This window comes from Girardinichthys multiradiatus, chromosome 8 (assembly GCF_021462225.1).
Source record: "Girardinichthys multiradiatus isolate DD_20200921_A chromosome 8, DD_fGirMul_XY1, whole genome shotgun sequence".
NCBI classification, from domain to species: Eukaryota; Metazoa; Chordata; class Actinopteri; order Cyprinodontiformes; family Goodeidae; genus Girardinichthys; species Girardinichthys multiradiatus.
In genome coordinates this window covers 39,883,178-39,910,003 of record NC_061801.1, presented here as the reverse complement: position 1 = coordinate 39,910,003, position 26,826 = coordinate 39,883,178, and the positions used below count along the sequence as shown (strand labels likewise).

Here is a 26,826-nt window from a genome sequence, read left to right as displayed (position 1 = left end):
AAACCAGATATTTATTAAAAGTTGTTTTTTTTAAAAGGTCCTGTAACATTTGTAGCTCTAAACAACTTTTATTCAGAAGGACTGAGGGCTCTTTGGACAGTAAAATCTGCAGACCCCTGTGATACAAAATGAAACATTATTTTCGACATTTTGTACAAATACAGAACTTTTACCCTAAATGAACAACTAACTGCCTTCAGAAGTCACCTAATCAATAAATAGTTGTGTGTAAATTATTCTAAGTATAACTGCAGCTGTTGTGTTCTGGCCTCAGAGGTTCTTTAGAGAACATCAGAGAACAAACAGCATCATGAAGACCAAGGACCACAGCAGACAGGTCAGGAAGGAAGCTGTGGAGAAGTTTAAAGCAGGGTTATGGTCTACAACAACATCCCAAGCTCTGAACATCTCCCAGAGCTCTGATCGATCCATCATCTGTACATGGTGAGAGGATGGACTACATGCAGACCTACCAAGACATGGATGTCCTCCTACACTGACAGGATGGACAAGGAGAACATTATTCAGAGAAGCAGCCAAAAGGTAACTGTGAAAGAGCTACAGAAATCCACAGCTCAGGTAGGAGAATCAGTCCTCAGTCATGCACTCCACATATCTGGCCTTTACGGGAGTGACGATAAGCTAGCTACAAGAAGTACTGTTTGCAGATTTTCATGTATTTTATAGGATTTTATTATGTTTATAGAGCAAACGATTCTCTGCTCAGATGACACCGAAATTAAACCTTCATTTCTATGCAGAGCTCGATGTGTGGAGGAAAAGTAATACTGCACAACACCCCTAACACACATGGTGGTGACTGCATCATGCTGTGGGGATGCTTTTCGTCAGCAAGAACAGGGAAGCTGGTCAATTCAAGACAGTTTTATTCTCCTTTTATTCTATTTACTGGGACCCAAGTCACCAAATTTCTTTGTTACTGAAATTTGAATTTAACAGAAAAACCTGCGGCTGCAGAAGATCTGAGACTGGGGTGGAGGTTCACCTTCCAACAGGACAACCACCCTGAACATACAGCAAGAGACACAATAGAATGGTTTAGATCAAAGCAGATTCACGTGTTAGAATGGCCTAGTCAAAGTTCAGACATAAATCCAATAGAGACTGAGAATTGTCAGCAAAACTGAAACTGATGTCCACAGATGCTCTTTATTCAGTCTGACTGAACTAGAACAATTCTGCAAAGAAGAATGGGGCAAAATGTTTAGATGTTCAAAGCTGGAAGAGACAAACCCTAGAAGACCTGCAGCTTACAGCTACAGACCTACAGCTCAACTCAGGGGGTCTAAATATAAATGCACACCACACCTTTAAGAGCTCCTGGGCTCTGACACCAGACACTTCAGAGTTTATTTAAAGACTCCCCATTATACTGTTATGTGAAGTTTGAAAGATTTAACATGTTCATTTAAAATATTGCCCTTTTAGTCTCCAAATACAATGAAGATCTCTGTATCCTCTCCCAGATCAATCCAACCACATCTACAAACACATGAAAACCGTCTACAGCCAACAGAGAAACAGGAAGTCTGTCAATCAGCTTTGAGCAGGAGACACAGGTGTTTAAACACATCCAGAAAGAAAACAGCCTCCGATCCGTCAGCCACCTCTGAAGCCTAAAACCATTTTAATGAGACTGACTGTCAGCCTGTCAGGAGGCATCGCCGTCACCATTCCAGCAGCCCGAGAGCGTCGACCCTTCTGAAAGACAGACGTTTTTATTCTATGACTGACTAAATCTGAGTTAAAGTGAGGATTTAATCTTCTTTTTGTTGTAGGGACCAAATTTATGTCCTCTTATGACAAAAAAACTGATTTCATTTTGGAAAAAACAGGATCAGAGTCTGATTATCTTTTATTAAATTATAATTGAAATGAACTGAATCATTCTTAATTATGATGACTGTAGATTTGAACCTGACCACAATTGTCAGGATGAATTGGACTTTGTCAAAATTAACTGGACTAAATGCACTGAACTGGTATGAACCGATTTGAATCAGAATGGACTGGATTCGACTTTATCGGACATTATTAGATTGAACTGTCTGTATTAAAATGACACAATTAAACTAAATTGGATCATATTTATTGGACTAATTTATGACCGAATCAGTTTAAATTGTGACAAATATAACTGGAACTGATTCTGAAACTGTGCTGAAATAAATTTGTAACTTAATATTGAACTGAATTTTTACATGAGATAAATTGGACTTAACTGGATGGCGTTGAATTAATATGAATAAATTTAAACTGTGATGCATGTCACTGGATTTGAATATGATTGTATTGAAGTGAACTGGAATCATTTGGTTTGAATTATAAACCAAATGATTGGTTTATGATCATCACAGATAATAATAATAATCAGATCCATTGATGAATCGATCAGTCTGAAAACCCTAAAACATTCGTGGTATTTGGAAATAATTAGTGAACCTTTGGTTATGGAGCTGATTTTTCCTGAGTTAGTCCATCTGAGCTCGATTTGAGCCGAGATTGATTTCCATGTGGAAATGTAAACACCAGGGCTGTGACTCAGCTCAGCAGCCTCCTGTGGGAGGCTGGCAGCAGCTAATAGAGACCTACGCTGACCCTGTGATGAGTAAAGCTCTGAGAAAATACCGCAGTAAACATGGTGAACAAGTCTCAGTCACATGGATGTGAATTATCTCAGAAACAACAAACATTAAGGAGGATCTAGAAGCAGAAATCTGTGCGAGCTCACCACTCTCTTTTCCCTGAAGTCGATGCCAACTGTGGTGATGAACTTGGGGTTGAACTTGTTGTCTGTGTAGCGGTACAGGAACGTAGTCTTCCCCACGCCGGAGTCCCCCAGGGCAAGGAGCTTTATAAGGTAGTCATAATCCCCATCAGTCATAGTGATGACTGCAATAAACCTGCAGAAAGAGACCAAGATGCAACTCAGGAAGGCCCATACAGAGGAGGACCGTATTCATCTCAGAGGTGTTCTGGATAAGAGGAGGAAAGTAAGTCTCCAATATCGGAGCCGCTGTCAGGCTGAGGAATGTTAGCGGAGATCATCGGGTCGCCCCGACCAGATCTTGACTTGGTGGGAAAATACTGACTCATGATGTAAAAGGAAAGGAGAGCATGTTGGTTCAGAACAGCAGATAGAAAGACAAGCAGGAAGAGAACCTGCTCAGGCTCAGAAGAAGAACTCCAGTGGAAAAATAACCAACATAAACAAATCAACAGTCAAACCATAAGAAAACAACAGCAACAAAAAAAACACATCCATATATTTATTAAACCAATTACAACTGGGACGAAAACGTTTTATGATGTTAGTGATGTAGCCAGATGGGATGACTGATCTTTTTTCCCTTAATTTATGTAAAAACATTTAAGTAAAATAAGGAAAACTTGAACAAAGTTCCTACAAGGCAGATAAAGGTGCACCTCCTGGATCAGTACTGGGCCCACCCACTATAAAAATAACTTTGCTATTTTAATCAATCTCACTATAAATTTAGCCGTTCTCACAGACCACGACCATTTAATTTAAAATTAGTTGTGAACAGCCAGAGGGCAATCTGAACGTTAGAATATCTTGAGAACTAATATTCTTAGAAATGTCCAAAGCAGTCACCGTTGCTTCTTTAAGAAATGAAAAATATATTTTATTCAACGTTTATGTTAATGCTATTTATAATACTTTTAATTACTGGGTGTTGTTTAACAATGGTGGTTTTATTTGTAAAAACGAAGTAATCCTTGATCCAGTGAGGTTGTAATCCGTTTGCCTCTTGACTGAAGGCAGTATATTTAGAAACTGGATCATAAGACTCTAATTAAATCATCTGACTGAAGCATGTTAAATATTGTGCTTTATTCCAGGAGGGACAGGGTTCTTCAAAATGTTCTCCCTGCAGTTCAGACAATGACGCCATCAACCCGTCAGACTGAAATAAATACAGCACCCTGACATTTAACCTGGAACACATTGAATCAGCACTCGTTCCTTTAGAAAACTCTGTTTGGATAAACAGCCGCTATTCTTTTAAATGTATGTATCAGATGCGGTAATAGTATTCTAACGGATTAATACCATCTGTTTAACAAAAAGTTAAGTTTTAACCATACAGTCAGAAGAGAAAGAAAGTACACCTTTTATCAGTTCTGGGCGTTTACGCATCAGGATGTAATAAAACGACCAGATCTTTATCAGGCTCTAAAATGTGTTAAATCTTTAATCAAGAGAAAAGAAACAACAGATTTCACACCGACATAATGTCTTAAACAAAAACCAAGGTCAGTGTGTAGAAAACAAAGTACACCCTTGCTGTTTCCAGTGGATTTAGGTGCAGCCTTTCAAAAACCGATCCTCATCAGTGAGGACCTTGAGAAAAGCAAGGGCTTTGGCAGGTTGAGGTGTTTGTTACCACAATGTCAGGATGGAAACACATCAGCAATGACCTCAAACAAGCAGGTATGATTCCCAATCAATCTGAGAAGGGCCATTTTCACGCTACTAGAAGTTCATCGCTCTAGTATAAGACAGCTGCCAATCTTCCCAGTAGTGAAGGTCCCAGCAGATTCAGCACAAGGTTAAAAGAAATGATCAAAAGCCCAAAACTTAAGTCTGCAAAGCTGCTTCTGAAAGAAGCACAAGACATTAAGGACAATGCACTTCAGACAGATGAGACCACAGTAGAGATATGTGGCCATGTTGCACAGCATCAAAACCAGCACATCAGCACTAACACCTCATACCAACTGCCAAACATGGTGCTGGAGGACTGATGATTTGGGGTTCCCTGTTTTAATCAAAGTGCCATTTAATTCGTCTACACCAGATGGATGATCCACAGTAAATGAAACTGAGCTTCAAGTATTTTAACAATAAAATATTAACTTAGCTCAACAGCTTTAGTGTAATAAAGCTTTGAATCAATTTCTGAAGAATATAACCTGTCAGGACCTCATCAGGAGGAGAGGAAGTAGACATAGAGGAGGTCACACAGGGATGAAGACACATCATCAATGCTATTGATCAGGAAGTTTCTTTTACTCTTCCCCGTCACTTATCCCCCAGATCTAATATCACAAACTCATCCTGAAGCTTCGGTTTCTGAAATAAAATGGGTTCGATGTTGTCCATGCACCCAGTCCTGTTTCATTAAAGCCTTTTACTAAATACTTTAAAACATCTAAAATAACTTCTGTAGCACCAGATAATCATTTCATACATAACAGAAGTGAAACAACCAGTAGAATCTGATAACTGGCAGTACATCTCTTCATATCTCCATTCTCACCACCCTGGTTGGAGACCTCAGAGCACTTCCTCAGAACAACGCCTGAACATAAACCTGAACTGACCTCCTGATGAAGAAAAACATTTAATCAGCCGTGTTTTAATCTGATAAAAACACATCTGAGAACAAGCTTTAGAGGGCCTAAGAAAACGATGGAAACAACACTTTATTTCTTTAATAACTCATGTTCTGTACAGCTGAAAATAACACAGAGTATCATCATTAACATGTAGGACAGCAGCCCTGTTTAATGATCACTTCAGGCATGTTTCACCTCAGGAACATTTTTCAAGAACAAGGGTACCCCCAACCCTAACCCTCGGGATAATCCTTTACCCTCCCTCTGTTTCAGGAACCAGGTCCAAGTGAGACTACACAGGCAACAAAACTGTGGGTCAACACACATGAAATGATATAGTAAATAAAAAATGTGAAATAACTCATTTTTATGTTATAGATTCTTTCAAATAGTCACCCTTTGCTCTGATTACTGCTCTGCTCTCTTAGCGTTCTCTCCACGAGCTTCATGAGGTGGTCACCTGAAAAGGTTTTCCAAACGTTCATTGAGAGACGGCCAAAGGTTGATATTTCAGTCATCACAGCAAAGGGTGGCTACTTTAAGCAATCAAAAATATAAAACATATTTAAAGTTATTTTACAATTTCTTGTTTGCTACATAATTCCAGATGTGTTCATTCACAGTTTTGCCTTCAGTGAGAATCTGCGTACAATGGAAATAGTCGTAAACATAAAGAAAATGAGAAAGTGGGTCTAAAACCTTTGATCGGTAGTGTATGTGTAAAAAGGTGATCTTTCAATTATGCAATGAATAGTTTTCTATAGCTGCTCTGCAAGTCAAGTCAGTGAAGGTGTAAAACTGTAAGAAATTCCTGCTATGTGTTAAATTAAAAAGGCAGTTATGGTGTTTTTCTGGTATCTGGTTTAAAATCTAACATGTTTAGACCGATCAGACTTCCGCTGATCAATTAAAACCGAACAAAGATTTGTTAAAACAACATAAATGAAACATTTTTATCATGAATGTTTTTATATAAACTATATGATGAAAGGTTGGTGAATGGGCTCTTTGGAGAAGAGTGTGTGGGGTTCTATGGCATCGTGTCTTCTTACGCCACAGAAATGTAAGGCAGATAGTGTCTGAGGAGCATTTCTTCTGCATTAAATTCAGCTGAATGTTGCCAGCTTTCTACCCTCGAGTCCCATGACATTCGTTACCCAATAGCGTATCTTTTCTAAAAGGTCAGCAGGACATTTGTCAGAGACCTTTAAGTTTGATTGATGTGGTCTCTGGTTCAACTTAAACTGATCAGAGAACTGATTTGTTTTCCATCTCCTGCTGTCGTTACCAATTTGTTTTTCAAAGCCACCGATCAATAACTGCTACCACTGATGAAGACTGCCCTTTAACTATGCAATTTGCCAGGACGCCCAGATGGTTTGCAGCAGATCGTCATGAAGCTTTCAGGATCTCAAGCCCTCAGAGGTGGAAACAGCAGGAACATCACAGCAGAGTCTGGAACATTCACTAGTAACTTTTTAGCTGCTGCACGGCACTGCAGCCCTTTGTTACAAAGATTCTTACCAACTCAAAATGTACTACATGCACACTACAGGTCCTTCTCAAAATATTAGCATATTGTGATAAAGTTCATTATTTTCCATAATGTCATGATGAAAATTTAACATTCATATATTTTAGATTCATTGCACACTAACTGAAATATTTCAGGTCTTTTATTGTCTTAATATGGATGATTTTGGCATACAGCTCATGAAAACCCAAAATTCCTATCTCACAAAATTAGCATATTTCATCCGACCAATAAAAGAAAAGTGTTTTTAATACAAAAAACGTCAACCTTCAAATAATCATGTACAGTTATGCACTCAATACTTGGTCGGGAATCCTTTGGCAGAAATGACTGCTTCAATGCGGCGTGGCATGGAGGCAATCAGCCTGTGGCACTGCTGAGGTCTTATGGAGGCCCAGGATGCTTCGATAGCGGCCTTTAGCTCATCCAGAGTGTTGGGTCTTGAGTCTCTCAACGTTCTCTTCACAATATCCCACAGATTCTCTATGGGGTTCAGGTCAGGAGAGTTGGCAGGCCAATTGAGCACAGTGATACCATGGTCAGTAAACCATTTACCAGTGGTTTTGGCACTGTGAGCAGGTGCCAGGTCGTGCTGAAAAATGAAATCTTCATCTCCATAAAGCTTTTCAGCAGATGGAAGCATGAAGTGCTCCAAAATCTCCTGATAGCTAGCTGCATTGACCCTGCCCTTGATAAAACACAGTGGACCAACACCAGCAGCTGACACGGCACCCCGGACCATCACTGACTGTGGGTACTTGACACTGGACTTCTGGCATTTTGGCATTTCCTTCTCCCCAGTCTTCCTCCAGACTCTGGCACCTTGATTTCCGAATGACATGCAGAATTTGCTTTCATCTGAAAAAAGTACTTTGGACCACTGAGCAACAGTCCAGTGCTGCTTCTCTGTAGCCCAGGTCAGGCGCTTCTGCTGCTGTTTCTGGTTCAAAAGTGGCTTGACCTGGGGAATGCGGCACCTGTAGCCCATTTCCTGCACACGCCTGTGCACGGTGGCTCTGGATGTTTCTACTCCAGACTCAGTCCACTGCCTCCGCAGGTCCCCCAAGGTCTGGAATCGGCCCTTCTCCACAATCTTCCTCAGGGTCCGGTCACCTCTTCTCGTTGTGCAGCGTTTTCTGCCACACTTTTTCCTTCCCACAGACTTCCCACTGAGGTGCCTTGATACAGCACTCTGGGAACAGCCTATTTGTTCAGAAATTTCTTTCTGTGTCTTACCCTCTTGCTTGAGGGTGTCAATAGTGGCCTTCTGGACAGCAGTCAGGTCGGCAGTCTTACCCATGATTGGGGTTTTGAGTGATGAACCAGGCTGGGAGTTTTAAAGGCCTCAGGAATCTTTTGCAGGTGTTTAGAGTTAACTCGTTGATTCAGATGATTAGGTTCATAGCTCGTTTAGAGACCCTTTTAATGATATGCTAATTTTGTGAGATAGGAATTTTGGGTTTTCATGAGCTGTATGCCAAAATCATCCTTATTAAGACAATAAAAGACCTGAAATATTTCAGTTAGTGTGCAATGAATCTAAAATATATGAATGTTAAATTTTCATCATGACATCATGGAAAATAATAAACTTTATCACAATATGGTAATATTTTGAGAAGGACCTGTATATGCAGTCACAGTAAAAGTACACACTCTTAATTCTATAGTTTTCAGGACAGTAAAAACGATCTGATCTTTACCAGGTTCTGAAATTAATTTGATCTAACTTAACAAGTTTATAAAGACACACAACAGATTGCAAGGGGTCATTATTTATCAACCACACAGGAAGCCAACATGGAAAGCTGTGTGGAAAACTAAGAACACGCCATCATCCAGCAGCTTGTAGAACCTCCTTCAACAGCAAAAACTCCCAGCAGAGGTTCGTTGTACTTCCTCTGAACCTTTAAACACCTCATTAATACTGAAAATATTCAATTTCTTTTTTGAAATTTTGAGTCTTCTTCAGTCAGCAACAAGATCCACACCAAACAGTGGCATTCTTAGTGTGATGTGTCTGAACCTCTTTGTGGTGGCCTCATAGATCAGAAAAAAGGTTTTCTAGTCAGCTCACGGCCTCTTGGTCCAGTGGGTTTCTGGAGAAGTCCACTCCTGGGACAATTGGCAGATATCCTAAATGTCTTCCTGTTGTCTTTTCCTATGCAGAATGGTGGACTCCAAATCATTTGGAAATGACCTTGGTGAGCAGCAAAAGTTGCTTCTCTATGCTCATTGCTGTTGTCTTTCCTCCTGGCATTGTGGTGCTCGAAGTAATGATGATCAGTCAATTAAATAAGTTTGACTGCATTTGATTTTCATTCCAAGTCCATTGTAGAGCTTTAAAAGAAACATCCTTCTAAACTGCTAATAAATGATTCAGTTGGGGAGCTCAACAGATCATCTTAAAACCTAAAATTCATCCAAGGTTTTGAATAAAAACCAAATTTTCAAGTTTTGAGGGTTTCATGTTTTTGCAGCTTTGGGGCCTGACCTAAAGAAAACAGGAGGTCACTTATGAGCTTTGTTTCTAGATCTTGCAAAAAGTTCTTGAATTAAATGAAGGCTGCATGAGAATGAGATCATTATGGACTGTCTGCTGCGTTAGCATCTGAGCTCAAGGAGTAGTAGCTGAACAGACTGTGTTTACAGGGAAGCAGCAGAAAAACTTGCGACATTTGCCTGTGAATCAATATGCTCGATTTCTCTGTGTGGCTGCTTGCTTCAATGATCTCGCTCACAACATAACCCCACTTTCCCACTAGCTCCTAGTCTGCCACTTCTGTGCTGCAAAACAACCAGACGAAGACAATGAAGACTGAGACACTGCAGGCCGGGTGCCCATCTTCGCTTATCAGATTCCTACAGGAAAAAAACTTTTCAGTTCGGTCCAGTTCGCTCTGTGCGGACATGAATGAAACCTTTCAGAACCAGGACCTTAATTTCATTACATCTGGCCACATGAAACCTGATCAAATACAGCTCAGACTAGAACATCCAGATTCCACCTAATGTGGAAAGACAATTGAGCATTGTGCTGCATCCTGCCCTCATGACTCTAATAGCTGTTATACTTTCACTTTAACCTCGTTACATGATTTAACAGCAGTGCATAGATGGGATTGTTGCTGAGGGAAGCTTAGGTGAAAAAGTTTCCTCCAATGAGGTCATTGTGGGTTTCTGGGGCATAAAACCGGCTGAGGAGAGCAAGGAGATTTATGACAAACCCGAAGTCATGCAAGATTAGGGCTGAGTTGGTTTCCTACGTTTTCTACATTCAAAATACTTTACAAGATTAAAAACACTAAAAACAGACCGCCTCATCCACAAAAAAACAAATAAACAGAGAAAAAAAAGTAAAAGAAATTATAAAGATGTTTTAAATTGGTCTGTTGCTGTTTATGAACTGGGAAACAGAAGAATTAGAAGTAAAATGATGGTACTTGTAGAGTGTAAATTTATTAACAAGCCTGGCTGTTGCAAACTCAATACCAGGTTGGAAAGCCTTGAGATAAGCAACTGTTGCTGCCCATCAATCTGGTAAAGGTTCAAGTCCATCATTCTACAGAGAGAAAGTGATTCCCAAGATGAAAACATCTCAAACAGCTGCCGATCTTCCCAGGAGTGGACGTTCCAGCAGATTCAGCCCAAGGTCAGAGTGTGAAGCTCAGAGAAATGGACAAAACTCTATGCGTTACATTAACGCTCAGCTTGGACTCCTGCTTTACTTGCACAATGATCACCTGCACTGTTGTATTGCTCTTGCATCTTATACTGCTCTATATTTACTCTCACTCACTTAAAACTGTGCACATATATTTATATTATATTGTAGATATGTTTATACTGTTTAATTTGTATTGTATTGCACCGACTACGCCAAAACAAATTCCTTGTATGTCCAAAAACGTACTTGGCAATAAAGCTTTTCTGATTCTGATTCTGATTCTGAAAACCCCAAGAGCTCTATCTCAGACAGGCCTCGGTTAGCAGGTTTAAGGTTAAAGGTCATGACAGGACAGTTAGAGAAACACTGAACCAGTATGGCTGTTTGGAAGGGTTGAAGGAGAAAGCAGGACTGCATCTGGATGAAACTAATAATTTCTGGAACAAAGTGCTTTGAACAACTTTATTTAAAAAACAACTTTTAAGACATAAAACCCTAACATGCCTCTCATTAAACAGATAAAAATAACAAGAACCAATAATACATTAAAAAGGTAGAGATGTTTGGCGATAATGCACAACATGATGTTTGGAGAAAATCAAAAACAGCACAAGAACACAAACACCTCATACCAACTGTCAAGCACAGTGGTGGAAGGATGATGATGTGGGCTTGTTCTGCCACATCAGGTCTGAAAACCTTGCAGTCATTGCATCGACCATGAACTTCTCTGTACACTAAAGGACCTCGAGGTACAGACCGGTAGAGGGTGTCTGGTTTGGGAACCTCAGGATCTAATCTTTGCTCTTTGCAGTTTTTGTTGTCTGGTGAGCTATCCCCTCCCTCTGACTGTTCACAATTTATCTAGAATTTTTTTTTCCAGAGGTCAGTAACAGCTTCAATTCAGCAGCACTTAATAACATCAATAATATAAATGAATCAATCAACTTAACCTGTCTTCTCCTGATGCTGAAACTAGTGAGTTTGGAGAGGCTTTGAAGAAGGAGGCTCATCCATGCAACCGATGGAGATGTTTCTTCACGAAACAACGAGTACACTTCTTGAAGGACAGACAACTTAATCTTCAGTTTTCTTCCTGTGAGTGGACAGGCACCGATGCTCCAGGTTTCGATGGTTAAACAAGATTTTTGTTGTCATATGTCTCAGAAGACAGTAGCTTCCAGAGGCTGAAGAATTGAAGAAAATCCCAGAGGTATAACTCAGGTTGATTCAGGACTTCCAGAAGCCTGAAACTTAGAGCAATCAGTTGTTCACCAATCAAGTTCACTTCTGTTGTCTGGATAAATAGGCTGTGGATGAAATCAGACTCTCAATTTCGAGCCACAGTCCTTTCAGTGCACATGGTTTGATCCTCTTTTTAATGCAGTTGATCAGCTGGGCTGTGTCTCTGGTCCTCTGCTTCATCTGTAGTGTCTTTCTCCGTCTGATCTTGTTTGCTGGTCTTCTGTGAGGAAACAACAAACTAGTTCCTCTATTCTTGTCCATTTTATAGAGCATTTCCACCAAAGTCTGTGCTTATTGGCCAGTGGTTGTTGCCATGGCTGTCCCATTGGTCACCTGTGACATAAGGTGATCTTTTCTCTGGAATCTCCCGAGTCGTGTGCATATCAGACATGCCATTATCACCTCAGTCCTGAGCTGTCTGCTGACATCTCCTCTGACCTGTGCCCTCACCTCAGTCATCAGCCTTGAACTGTAAACTAGAGCTCTCACTTCCACAATTCCTGAACATCTGCTCTATTCATGTCTCACTCAATGTTTCACTTCCTCTTTAACAGAGGCTTTAATTCTTATATCGTTGCTGCTCAAACTTTTAGTTACAGCCTTTACTTCATTTACAGTTCAAAACCATTACTTCAACTTCATTCTTTCTTATTCATACATCACAACTCATTATTTATGAAAAACTGTTTCATAAATAGCTGATTAAGAATCTCTAAACCTTAATGTTTTATTTTAGTCATCAGTTTACAATCATATTTCATCATATGTGTTTTAACTTGATAAACAAAGATCACTCATTTCATTTAATACTTGTAAAAAATAGAAAATCCTCAAACTTCATTTCGTTGGTTACTCTTGTAGTTTATACTGCTGCAAAAGATAAGACAGTTAATATGTGACTCCATACAGCCCTCGCCAATCTTTCAGTCCCAGAATGTGAGAATTGTTGGAGTTCTGGGAGTTTCTTTCTGTCCACCTGTTTACCTGCTACTAACCCCATCCAACCTCTAGATGGCACCAGACGCATGGTAGGAGCGGAGTCCACAGGTGTTCTCTATCAGCCTCATCAGGAGAGGAGCTTAAGTACCCAACGTTGCCAACACTCCGGCGCCTGAGTGTTGACCAGCCGTGGTAACTCTAGCTGGCCAAGACAAGTCTCCTTGTGATTATTTTCTGACTACTTACCTTCTCGTGTCCTCCTTCCCAGGTTACCTCCAGTTCCGAGCTTCTTATCCAGTCTGCGTATGCAGAAGATCCAGACTCTCTCTCCGCAAGAGAACTTCACAGATTATCTTCTCAGTTGGCTGCATTTGGGTTTCAAGTCTCCTCGGGCTTCCTGTGAACGAACCTGGCGCACCCTCCAACGTGCTCCCCTCCAAGATCATCCACCTGGTGCCACCTCCACCTCAAGTGCAAGTAAAACAGAATTACCTGGACCATTCACTTACCCGACACGCTCCCAGAGTTTTCCATCATCTCACTTTTCCTCCTCCCTGGCGGATCTCCTAATCACCCTCTGTAAGCAAAAATATATCAAGATCAACAACCCAGAATATTACCTGTCACTTACCATTGATCCCTTCTCCACAAAGTGGCGAGTTCCTGTTTCTCCACCAAACAAAATATTTCTTAATAAACTTGTTTAAACCTTTCCTGTTTTCCGGACTGTATTTCTGCATGTGGGTCAAAGCAGCTAGAAAAACGATGACAGAACACTCAGGCCAATCTGACCCAGCAGATACACTCAGGAGGACTCTTTCAGATCATAGCCTTCAGATCCAGTCCCACGGAAACTCACTTTGATCCCTCCTGGAACAACAACGCCACACAAACCAACAGATTGAACAGATGTCCTCTTTACTCCAGCATGCTCAGAACAGTCTAAACACCGCTACACCAGAGGGCGCCGCTGATTCCGCCGTCTCACAGCAACTTCCTCATTCCCGTGACGTAATTTCCCCCAATCCGGAGAAGTTTTTCGGTGAGGTTGGTAGTTGTGGAGGTTTCCTCCTACAGTGCTTCCTACTGTTTAATAGCTCTCCACAATCTTTTCCCCATGATGACGTTAAAATCTCTTATTTTAGGACTCCTCTTTGGAAAGACACTAAGATGGGCTGAGGCTTGCTTTACTGATCATAACCGCTTCAGCTGCACTTATAATGATTTTATAAGTGAATTCAAGCAGATTTTGGACACCGAATTAGATCAGACCAATACACCCCTGTGGGCGTTAAAACAAAGAAACAAACCAATTTCAGTTTTCTATAGAGTTTCGTACACTAGCAGCTGCTTCAGTTTGGGATACCTGCGCTTTTAAAGCCGCTTTTTTCCAGTCCCTTGACAAATCTTTGAAGGATGAGTTAGTTTTGCTAGATGAACCCAAGACTCTAAATGGATTTATAGCTTTAGCTACTCTAGTTGATAATAGATTGAGAGATAGAAGAAAGTCACGTTTTGAAAGCTGTGCTGTGAGATCACAGGCACCTCTGAGCTCAGCTGCAACACCTCGCCCTGAACCACTTATTCCTTCTCCAGAACCCATGCAAATTGGTCGGACTCGGCTCTCCCCAGAGGAACGTCAACGAAGAATGGAATCCAAGCAGTGTTTATACTGTGGCACACACGGACACTTCATCGCCTCATGCCCAGTGCGACCAAAAGATGGGGTCAGCCAGTTGTAAAGGGGAACCTGACGGACCATCATTTCAACCCTACCAATAACAGATTCACCATACCAGCTACCATCTTGTTCTCCCAAGACTCACTCCATTTATCAGCTTTCATTGACTCAGGAAGTGAGCAAAACCAATCGACCAACGCTTGGTGGAACAGGCTCAGATCGACACAGAACTCCTTCCTATCCCTCACCTGGTTTCTGCCATTAACGGTGAGAACCTTCAACACAAGACCAAGTCATTGGAATTAATAATCTCCGGCAATCATCGAGGACTGATATCCTTCTTCAATTCAATTCAATTCAGTTTATTTATATAGCGCCAATTCACAACACATGTCGTCTCAAGGCACTTCACAAAAGTCAGGTACATACATTACAATTAATCCTGATCATTGAACAGTGCAGTCAGATTTAGTTATTTATTCAAATTGGATAAAACGTTTTTCTGTCTAAGGAAACCCAGCAGATTGCATCGAGTAAGTGACTTGTAGCATTCACTACCTCTTCGTGTTTCCTGTTTCTCAGAATCCACTCCTTAACTGGTCTGTCAAATTAGTTCCTGGTCCACTAACTGCCTCTCATCCTGTTTACATTCAGGCATTCTACCCAAACAACCAGAACCTGATCCTGGAACAGCAGAGTATCCTGACTTAACTTCAGTTCCCGAGGAGTACATGGATCTAAAACAGGTCTTCAGTAAAACTAAGGCTCTGTCCTTACCCCCTCACAGGCCATACGACTGCGCCATTGACCTTCTCTCTGGGGCACCTCTGCCCTCCAGTAGACTCTATAATGTCTCACGCCCTGAACGACAGTCCCTCGAAAAATATATAACTGAGTCTCTAGCTGCAGGCATCATTCATCCCTCATCGTCTCCACTAGGGGCGGGGTTTTTCTTTGTGGGGAAAAAAGATGGATCCTTCGTTTATGCATTGACTACAGGGGACAAAATCTTATCACAATCAAGAAAAAATATCCTCTTCCACTCATCTCTTCCGCATTCGAACCTGTGCAAGATGCTACCATATTTTCCAAACTCAACCTCCGTAATGCTTACCATCTCGTCCGAATACACCAGGGGGACGAATGGAAAACAGCTTTTCAGACCGCTTTAGGACATTTTGAGTATCTTTTTATGTCTTTCGGCCTCTGTAACGCCCCAGCCGTATTTCAGGCCCTAGTGAATGATGTCCTGAGGGACTTCATCGATCGTTTCGTTTTTGTGTATTTAGATGACATCCTCATTTACTCAAGAAACCTCTCAGAGCATCAACAACACGTCCGCTTGGTCCTTCAACGCCTCCTAGAGAACCGTCTATATGTAAAAGCTGAAAAGCTGTAACCTCTGTTACCGTCCTCGGATTCATCCTAGAGGGTGGGCAGGTTCGTTCAGATCCAGACAAGATTAAGGCTGTACTCGAATGGCCCACTCCTGACTCACGTAAACAGCTTCAACGGTTTTTGAGCTTTGCCAATTTTCATAGAACATTCATCAGAAACTACAGTCAAACTGCAGCCTCATTAACCGCGCTGACTTCCACAAAACACCATTTTGAGTGGACTCCACAGGCAGATGCTGCTTGTCATAAGCTCAAGGACAGTTTCTCTCAAGGTTGCATTCTCATTCATCCAAACCCGTCAAAACAATTCACACTAGAAGTTGATGCATCTGATATTGGAGCAGGGGCTGTGCTATCCCAGGTTTCTGACTCCCTTGTGCCTTTTTCTTCCGCATATTCAATCCAGCCGAGATAAATTATGATATGGGAACCGTGAACTCTTGGCGATAAATCTGGCCCTGGAGGAGTGGCGTCATTGGTTGGAAGGCACTGAACACCCAGTTGTGTGGTATGGACAGATCATAAAAACATAACCTACCTTCAAGCAGCCAAACGCATTAACCATTGCCAGTCTCGTTGGTCCCTTTTCTTTTCACGTTTTAACCTCTCGATCTCATACAGACCTGGTTCCAAGAATATCAAGCCCGACGCCCTGTCTTGACAGTTTTCACCAGACGACTCTGACAAGAAGCCTGCTCCCATCCTACCGCAAAGTTGTGTTGTTGGAGCCCTCACGTGGGATTTGGAGAATTTGGTATCCCTGGCCCTCAGAAATGAACCAGATTCTGGAACTGGACCCCCAAATTGGACTTATGTCCCATCAACTGTCCGGTCCCGCCTGATCCACTGGTTCCATTCATCCAAGTTCTGTGCCCATCCTGGCTCTAGTCGAACATTCGCTCTCATCTCCAGAAGGTTTTGGTGGCCGTCCCTTCATAGGAACGTCAAAGAGTATGTACAAGCCTGTACTCTTTGTGCTAGAAATAAGTCCTCTAACCAACCACCCGCAGGACTATTGGAGCCTCTTTGTGATCCTAAGCGGCCCTGGTCACATATAGCCCTCGACTTCGTCACTGGACTTTCCACTTCAAGAGATATGACCACCATACTCACTATGATCGACCGTTTCTCGAAGACCTGTCATCTCATTCCCCTCAGAAAACTACTCTCTGCCCTTCAAATAGCTCAATTTCTAGTGAAGCATGTTTTCAGACTCCATGGTATACCTCTGGAGATCCTCTCCGACCGCGGACCTCAGTTCACAGCTAAGGTTTGGTAACAATTTTGCTTAGTATTGGGAGCTAAAGTATCTCTGACCTCAGGATATCACCCTCAGTCTAATGGTCAAACGGAGAGGATGAATCAAGAGCTGGAATCCATCCTTCGTTGTTTAACATCAACCAACCCCACAGACTAGAGCCAATTCCTGCCATGGGTTGAGTACGCTCATAATTCTCACACTTCTGCTGCTACAGGTTTCTCCCCTTTCGAAGCTTCTCTGGTCTACCAACCACCATTGTTTTCCGCTGACGAGAAAGAGATCTCAGTGACTTGTGTACGTCATCACATCCGTAGATGTAAACAAATCTGTACAGCCACCGCACAAGCCCTTCAACGCGCCGCTGAACAGAACAAAAGGTATGCAGACAGGAAAAGGGTTCCAGCTCCACAGTACCAGCCTGGTCAGAAGGTTTGGCTCTCGCCACGTGACATCCCTCTAAAATCAATGTCCAAGTAACTCGCCCCCAGGTTCATTGGCCCGTATGAGATTGAGGTAGTTATCAGTCCTTCAGCTGTCTGCCAGAAGCTTCCTTCGAGTCTCCGCATTCACCCAAGGTTCCACATCTCCCAGATCAAACCCGTCCTCACAAGTCCTTTTTGCCCTCCGTTCGAACCCCCTCCACCCACCCGGGATGGATTGGGGCACCCAGTCTATGCGGTCCGACGGATTGTGGATTCCTGTCGGCGGGGTCGCAGTTAGCAGTATCTCCTCGACTGGGAAGGCTATGGTCCTAAGGACCGCACCTGGGTGCCCCGGTCTTTTATCTGCAACCCGTCTCTCATCTCTGACTACCGCTCCTCCCGTTCTTCCACTTCTTCTAGGCCGCCAGGCGGCGGCCGTTGAGGTGGGGAGTACTGTCGGAGTTCTGGGAGCTCTCACTTCCACAATTCCTGAACATCTGCTCTATTCATGTCTCACTCAATGTTTCACTTCCTCTTTAACAGAGGCTTTAATTCTTATATCGTTGCTGCTCAAACTTTTAGTTACAGCCTTTACTTCATTTACAGTTCAAAACCATTACTTCAACTTCATTCTTTCTTATTCATACATCACAACTCATTATTTATGAAAAACTGTTTCATAAATAGCTGATTAAGAATCTCTGAACCTTAATGTTTTATTTTAGTCATCAGTTCACAATCATATTTCATCATACGTGTTTTAACTTGATAAACAAAGATCACTCATTTCATTTAATACTTGTAAAAAATAGAAAATCCTCATACTTCATTTCGTTGGTTACTCTTGTAGTTTATACTGCTGCAAAAGATAAGACAGTTAATATGTGACTCCATACAGCCCTCGCCAGTCTTTCAGTCCCAGAATGTGAGAATTGTTGGAGTTCTGGGAGTTTCTTTCTGTCCACCTGTTTACCTGCTACTAACCCCATCCAACCTCTAGATGGCACCAGACGCACGGTAGGAGCAGAGTCCACAGGTGTTCTCTATCAGCCTCATCAGGAGAGGACCTTAAGTACCCAACGATGCCAACACTCCGGCGCCTGAGTGTTGACCAGCCGTGGTAACTCTAGCTGGCCAAGAAAGTCTCCTTGTGATTATTTTCTGACTACTTACCTTCTCATGTCCTCCTTCCCAGGTTACCTCCAGTTCCGAGCTTCTTATCCAGTCTGCGTATCCAGAAATGCAGACTCTCTCTCCGCAAGAGAACTTCACGGATTATCTTCTCAGTTGGCTGCATTTGGGTTTCAAGTCTCCTCAGGCTTCCTGTGAACGAACCTGGCGCACCCTCCAACATGCTCCCCTCCAAAGATCATCCACCTGGTGCCACCTCCACCTCAAGTGCAAGTAAAACAGAATTACCTGGACCATTCACTTACCCGACATGCTCCCAGAGTTTTCCATCATCTCACTTTTCCTCCTCCCTGGCGGATCTCCTAATCACCCTCTGTAAGCAAAAATACAGGGGTTGGACAATGAAACTGAAACACCTGTCATTTTAGTGTGGGAGGTTTCATGGCTAAATTGGACCAGCCTGGTAGCCAGTCTTCATTGATTGCACATTGCACCAGTAAGAGCAGAGTGTGAAGGTTCAATTAGCAGGGTAAGAGCACAGTTTTGCTCAAAATATTGAAATGCACACAACATTATGGGTGACATACCAGAGTTCAAAAGAGGACAAATTGTTGGTGCACGTCTTGCTGGTGCATCTGTGACCAAGACAGCAAGTCTTTGTAATGTATCAAGAGCCACGGTATCCAGGGTAATGTCAGCATACCACCAAGAAGGACAAACCACATCCAACAGGATTAACTGTGGACGCAAGAGGAAGATGTCTGAAAGGGATGTTCGGGTGTTAACCCGGATTGTATCCAAAAAACATAAAACCATGGCTGCCCAAATCACGGCAGAATTAAATGTGCACCTCAACTCTCCTGTTTCCACCAGAACTGTCCGTCGGGAGCTCCACAGGGTCAATATACTCGGCCGGGCTGCTATAGCCAAACCTTTTGTCACTCATGCCAATGCCAAACGTCGGTTACAATGGTGCAAGGAGCGCAAATCTTTGGCTGTGGACAATGTGAAACATGTATTGTTCTCTGATGAGTCCACCTTTACGGTTTTCCCCACATCCAGGAGAGTTACGGTGTGGAGAAGCCCCAAAGAAGCGTACCACCCAGACTGTTGCATGCCCAAAGTGAAGCATGGGGGTGGATCAGTGATGGTTTGGGCTGCCATATCATGGCATTCCCTTGGCCCAATACTTGTGCTAGATGGGCGCATCACTGCCAAGGACTACCGAACCATTCTTGAGGACCATGTGCATCCAATGGTTCAAACATTGTATCCTGAAGGCGGTGCCGTGTATCAGGATGACAATGCACCAATACAAACAGCAAGACTGGTGAAAGATTGGTTTGATGAACATGAAAGTGAAGTAGAACATCTCCCATGGCCTGCACAGTCACCAGATCTAAATATTATTGAGCCACTTTGGGGTGTTTTGGAGGATTGAGTCAGGAAATGTTTTCCTCCACCAGTATCACGTAGTGACCTGGCCACTATCCTGAAAGAAGAATGGCTTAAAATCCCTCTGACCACTGTGCAGGACTTGTATATGTCATTCCCAAGACGAATTGACGCTGTATTGGCCGCAAAAGGAGGCCCTACACCATACTAATAAATTATTGTGGTCTAAAACCAGGTGTTTCAGTTTCATTGTCCAACCCTTGTACATCAAGATCAACAACCCAGAATATTACCGGTCACGTACCATTGATCCCTTCTCCATACAGCGGCGAGTTCCTGTTTCACCAGCAAACAAAATATTTCTTAATGAACTTGTTAAAACCTTTCCTGTTTTCCTGAGTATATTTCTGCATGTGGGTCAAAGCAGCTAGAAAAACAATGACAAGAATATACTTATTTTACTTTTTATTGATTTAAATGTGAGCATTTAATAATTGTTGCATGGATTACATGAAAAGATCTCACCATATTTTGACAGATGATGCAGTTCTGTTCTGATCTTAACCACATCATCTTAAGGTTGGAGGAGGGATGAGAGTCAGAAGATGGGTACACTGTGGTTATAAAGGGATGGACTGGCTCAGCAACAACACTTGGGTAGGATGTAGTGTTTAAATTAGTCTTGGTTGGTTCTAAGGGGCTCAAAGTGTGGCAAAAAATATATTGATACACCTACTGGACTACGACGGGTTTCTGTACCAGAGGGAGATGGCAGACCAACTTGGACTGTGCCAGATGACCCTGAACCGGGCTATGCCATTGTGAAAATCCATCCAGATCAACAGTTTCTGAAATGCTCAGAAATGCCCCTCTGGCTGATCTGAGATTCTTGCTGCCTTTACCAACCTTTCCTCAAGTTATTCCAGATCCTGCCTGTTTTACCTCAAAAACAAAACATCTGACCTTCAACTGGTTCCACAGGTTCCTTGTCCTTAAATATAGAGGAACATAATTAAATTCAGGGTCGAAGTTCTGAATCTGTAAATGAGGACAGGAAACTAGAAGATGTGTTTAGACTTATGAATTTCATTCTCTTTAATTGGTTCTTCTGAGGTGTATGTGAACAAGTGAAGTTTGAGCCATTAAGAGTCTTGATAAGGACTATGAGATCCCAGCAGAACATCGCTCCTCATTCCTATTATTCCCACAGTTACTCTGGTTTTCTAGTTTGAATATCACAACTATGAGAAACGTATTCACCCTGTTTCTGCCTCCTCTGAATAAGGTTGCTCATGGAGCTGGAGGTCATGTGATGAGTCAGCTGACTGGATGTGTGGTGGAGCACCTTGCCTCAGGGCAGAACAAACACAGAGCATCTAGGACTGTTTGTCCTGCTTTTGACCACCTCCAGGGTCCTTCAAGGAATTACACCTAAATACTTAACTTTTCCACTCACAGCTAAAGGGAAAAGTTTCATTAAACCCAATTTTAAACACTCGTTTAGGAAAATTTGATCCGATTCCAGATTAGAGCTCAGGTTTGTTCTTTTTTTTAAATGTGGCTGTAATTTGCTACAGTCAATATTGTTAGAAGCTGCAAACGTCATTATTTATTAAACAAAGATGAAGAATGCAAAAGAAAAGCTAAGCTATGGATTAAAAACTAAGCACACCCTGGTTACACCCCAGGAATTAAGAAGGGAAGTATCAGCCAGGTGATGCTGATTAATAAACTGATCACCATCAGTGTGAAGCCAGGAGTTTAGTCAGTTAGCTGCCCTGGATGACACAGGTGTGTGTTAACACAATGCCAGGAAAGAAAGTCATCAGCAATGGCGTCAGAGAAAAAGCTGCTGCTGCCCATCAATCTGGGAAGGGTTATAAAAACATCTCCAAACTATGTGAACTCCAACCTCCTGCAGAAAGAAAGATTATTCATAATTTCAGACAGCTGCTAATTTTCCAAGGAGTGGACGTCCCAGCAGATTCTGCTCAAGGTCAGAGCGTGAAGCTCAAAGAAAACCTAAAAGCTCTATCTCAGACTCAACAGCTGTCAGCTAACAGGTCAAAGTTCGTGAGAGGAAGACTAAACAAGTAAGGCTGTTTGGAAGGGTTGAAGGAGAAAGCCTCCTCTCTCTAGAATCAATGTGGAGCAGGACTTAGGTTTGCAGAGCTGCACCTGAATGAAGCACAAGACCTGGAACAATAGTCTCATCTGCTGAGCTCTTGGCCATTCTGCACAGGACCATAAGTCATGTCAACAGAAACACTTCATACCAAACTGTAAGGCACGGTGGTAGAGGGATGATAGTTTGGGCTTGTTTTGTAGCGACAGGTAGTGGGATCCTTGCAGTCATAGAATAGTCCAATAACTCATCTGTAAACTAAAGTGTTCTGGAATAAAATGTCCATCTGTCCAACCGCTGGAGTTTGGGTCAAGAAATGAAGCAATGTCAGTAATAAGACCAGTGGACCAAGTGGACCAGCATTCCTCCACAACAGTATAAAGAACAGAGAAAGTCAGGGATGAAACAGCTAAAGGAGGTTCTACAAGCTGCTGGATCATAAGGTGTACTTCATTTTTTTTTTTTTTAACCACATAGCTTTTTCATTAATCTTTTTTCAATAAAAATGTTATCTGCTCCATAGTTTCTTTTTACCATGACTATGCAATGCCATTAGGAATGCCTGTGGCTGAATATAAAACAAAGAAAACCCAGAACTTATAAGCGGAACCAACAAATCAGCTATTCTAAATCCTTGAAGGAATATTAGTGTTGGTCAAATGAACCTTGACTCAATCATGTGTTCATAAAACATCTACAGAGAAATCTTCAAATAACGTTTTAATTTCCTTCCAACAAGCTTGAAGTAAAGGAAACAACAACATCTGTCAGAGAGCAACAAAGGTGGTCCAGTAATCTGCTTATCAGTCAGAGTTAAGATGCCCCCCAAGAGAATAATTCCCCCTGGTGAATGAACGGTGAGCAGGAGATCATTAAACCTCTCACTGCTGACACAATACCTGCTTTATGCTGTTGATTTAATCACTATTCATTCAGTTAAGAAGACATTCAGGGTTGAAGCTGAAAGAACTAAGTGAAATAAAGCTGTCAGGTCAAAGAAACTCCCTACAGAGCTCAGAGGCAAGGATTACTGCAGGACCAAATGTTCCTAGGAGCACTCTGACCTCCGTAATTCTCAAACAGAAGAGGTTTGTCAGAACCTGGACTCCACCAAGCAATCAAGGAGGAATTAAGGGTGTTCGTAAGAAGATTGACCAGGCTCCATTAGGACCACCAGACCTGCAGGCCTCCATAAATCAGACTCATTGTCAGAGGGAAGCCTCCCCTCAATGCAAAACTCGTCAAAAGCCCCAGCAGAGAACCTAAAGGTCTCTCAGGCTCTGAGAAACATGAATCTCTGACCTGTTTTGCCTCAGATTTGATTGTCAAGTCTGGGAGAATCTAGGCAGTCCAAACCACCTGCCCAGTACCATCCCAGCAGTGAAGCATGGAGGTGGTAGCTGAGAAACGTAAGACGTAAACACTAGAGGCAAAGAGAAAAACAATAACAGCCTATTGTAGCCTAACACTAAACTCCCCTAATAAATTACTGTATTTGTTTATTCTAATCCTTGTCCAATAAAGACCCGCGTTGTTAATGCTGCAGGAACAGCATGTATTATATTGTTTTACTTAACCTTTGTTTAACCAGCTAAAATGTTTTGTTTTAGTATTTTATACACTGTACTACTTCTCATGGCATAACTGTGTATAAACATGGAAAAAATAATGGGCAGGCGCCACAGGATGCCTGTGGTATCGCGGTAGAACCGGCTGCCCAAATACTGAGGCTATTAGTCCTCGACGCAGCCGAGGTAGCCTGTATTCCTACCTGCCATTTCTGTCCATTTCCTGTTTGATTACTTTCAATAAAGGCCATAAAATAAAATTAAATAAATCTTTAAAAAATACATTAATAATACTGTATTAAATAAGGATATAGATAAATTAATGCATAGCTAAAACTGTCAGGATGATCAAATCATTCCAATCTTATATCTCAGATATAAACCTAATTTAAAAATGTTCATAGAAATGAAGCATGATAAAAACAAATCAAATAAAGAAACATTCACTGTGGAGATTCAGACGGGACCATCGCTGAATCAGGAAATAAGATCATTAGACTAAAACAACAGATAAAAACACATTTTAATCATGTCCAGGCTCTGAGCCATCCTCACGTCTCCAGATCCGTCCTAAGCTTAGACCTCGTCGTGGGATTTAGCTCGTACTGATTTAGTTCACCTGCAGCTACAACACCTGAGGTTTCTGGAGGGTTCATCAAATAGGAACAGTTCTGTTGAACGACATGAAGATTGGGAACGTTTTAAACAAAACTGATGTGATGTTTGCTCTAGTTTGGGTTTTTGCCAACTGTCAAACCAGGTTCTGTACTTCGACCCCAATGTGCACCAGACTCAAATATTGACCCACAAATCTGCTCTAGTATCAATCATAAAAGAGGAAATGCATCAGATATCAGAGCAGGACGGAGGATCATTTGTCTGCATTTTCACAGTTAGTCCTTTGCTCATTTCACGGGCCCAATAAAGACCCAAGTCAGCACAGAAATGTTAATGCTCCAGGAACATTGCTGTAGTTAATGACTTGGTAATTGGTCATAGGTAATGACTTGGTAATTGGTAATTACATCTTAAAAAAGTGTTTTTAAAATAAAACCGGATTCGTGTCAAACTTCCAGAACTTCCTGACTTAACGTCCAAGAGTCCTCAGCCATTTATGTTCTGTTTAAGATAGAAAACAAACATTTACATCTTTATTTGTTTTTCCATACTTATCTGGAGCTGGAAAACAAATCAAATTCCAGACTTTTCCAGACTGTCAAGAACTAAATGAAAACTGGTCTTTACCAGCCTGAGAGTTTCTGAAATAAAATATTTTAAAACCGTCCACTTATACCAACACTTCCAAGACTAAATTCACTATGACGGTCACCAAAAATGCGTAAATTAACCTTTGACCTTTGATCTGTATTTGCTCTGTTTGGCACCCTCTTGGTTTAGCCATCGATTTAAGTTTTCCATGACTCGCTCTAACCTATAGAAGGGCTGTCGGCTATCTTTATCTGGATAAATAATCTCACAGCTTCTTTCTTCATGCTTTTATGGATTTAATTTGGTGGAGAGTGATGATACATGAAAAATCACGTAAACATGTGAAAAAGACACAAGTATAGGAAAAACAAAGTAAGCCTTGATGCTTTCTCTGGCGAATACAGGTGTGTAATACCACAATGCCAGGGTGGATGTTCCAGCACATGTAGCCCAAGGTCAGAGCGTGAAGCTCAGAGAAATGACCCAGGAACCCAGGAACTCCATCTCAGACTCTACACGCCTCAGTTAGCAGGTTAAAGGTCATAAAACACCAGTTAGAGAAAACACTGAACAAACATGGCTTCTCTCTACAATTAAAATGGCAACAGGACTTAGATTTGCGAAACTGACCGTGAAGGAAGGACAAGACTTCTGGAACAATGTCCTTTGGACAAATGGAACCAAACTAGAGATATTTGTTTATAACTCACAGCATCATGTTTAGAGATAATAAAAAACTGGATATCAGTAAAAACACCTCATACAAACTGTTAAGCAGAGTGGTGTAGGTATGATGCTGTTGGGACCCCAGCCATGGGGACAACATGATAAGAACTTCTCTGGAACTTTCAAAATAAATCGCATTAACCTACTTCCAGCACAGCCAGAAACAGGGAATAACAGCGGACTTCCCATGATGTCACTGTCTGAATAAAAACCTCGCTTTTGCAACAAACTGACCTCTTCCAGGCGCGGCACTGATGGTGTAGTGTTTAAGCGCACGACCATATACGGAGGCTACAGTCCTCGAAGCGGCCGTCCCGGGTTCGAGTCCCAGATCCGGCGATATTTGCCGAATGTCTCCTCCTCTCTCTCCCCCTCTTTCCTGTCTGCCTACTGTCAAAAAACAAAAAAATAAAGGCCACTAGTGCCGAAAAAATATCTTTAAAGTGACCTCTTCCACGCAGGTCCCCAGAGGAACTGGAAGGAGACACAGCGCGCTAATGTCTCTTTGCAAGCAAACAGACATAACTCTTCAAACTGGATCCAAGAGTGTCATACGATCACGCGATCAATGCACTAAGTTAAGTAGGAATTAATTGCTGTTTGTGTATCTGGTATTCATTCATGAACGGTAATTAAGGTACAAGCGTTGCTTGACTTTCTCTCTGAGGTCGACAGAAGTAAACTGTGTTCTAGCGAGTTCCCCGCAGAGACCCTGCCTCTACGACACCGAGTGGAGCTGTTTTCCTGGTCTGAAGGAAGGATAACGGGACCGCATCACCATGGTTACAGCAGTAACGTGCAGTTTGGCCGGCCGACAGAACGAACCGCCCCACCCCACATCTACGAGGTTAGCTGCAAGACTGTGGATACTTCCTTCAACTTCGTCGCCCCGGACAACTTTTCCTCAGCACGGTTCACGTAAGAGGTTACGTTAGGGCAGAGAGAAGTAATTTAGAATGAAATATTCTAAACATTTCTCGTTTTATGACGTTTGGTTTTGTTTGTGTTGAAAACTCAGCCATCTTAGTGCTAGCAGATTATCTGCTCAGCACACATGCTCAGTTTGTGTTTCTGTGTTTGTGTTTTAAAGTTAAGACAAACTTTATTTAAAGTGTGATTTTAAACAGAAGATCGGCCATAA

General features: G+C 42.0%; 1 protein-coding gene across 7 annotated transcripts in view; it reads right to left on the bottom strand.

The window, feature by feature from the left end:
* rab27b (RAB27B, member RAS oncogene family) overlaps positions 1–26,826 on the bottom strand; it is a 74,767-nt gene that overhangs the window by 11,613 nt on the left and 36,328 nt on the right. For 2 of the 7 annotated variants that reach the window (XR_007039290.1, XM_047372481.1), the window contains exons 2-4: positions 18,968–19,035; positions 13,280–13,347; positions 2,753–2,924 (exon numbers count right to left, since the gene is read on the bottom strand). Coding sequence is in view for 6 of the 7 variants with exons in the window: in XM_047372481.1 (XP_047228437.1) it covers positions 2,753–2,905 (153 nt within the window). In the remaining variant the exon portion in view is untranslated. Of the gene's footprint in view, positions 1–2,752; positions 2,925–11,539; positions 12,050–13,279; positions 13,348–18,967; positions 19,036–26,826 lie in introns of those variants that run through there. The other 5 variants (XM_047372486.1, XM_047372482.1, XM_047372483.1 and 2 more) reach the window with 4 other exon arrangements.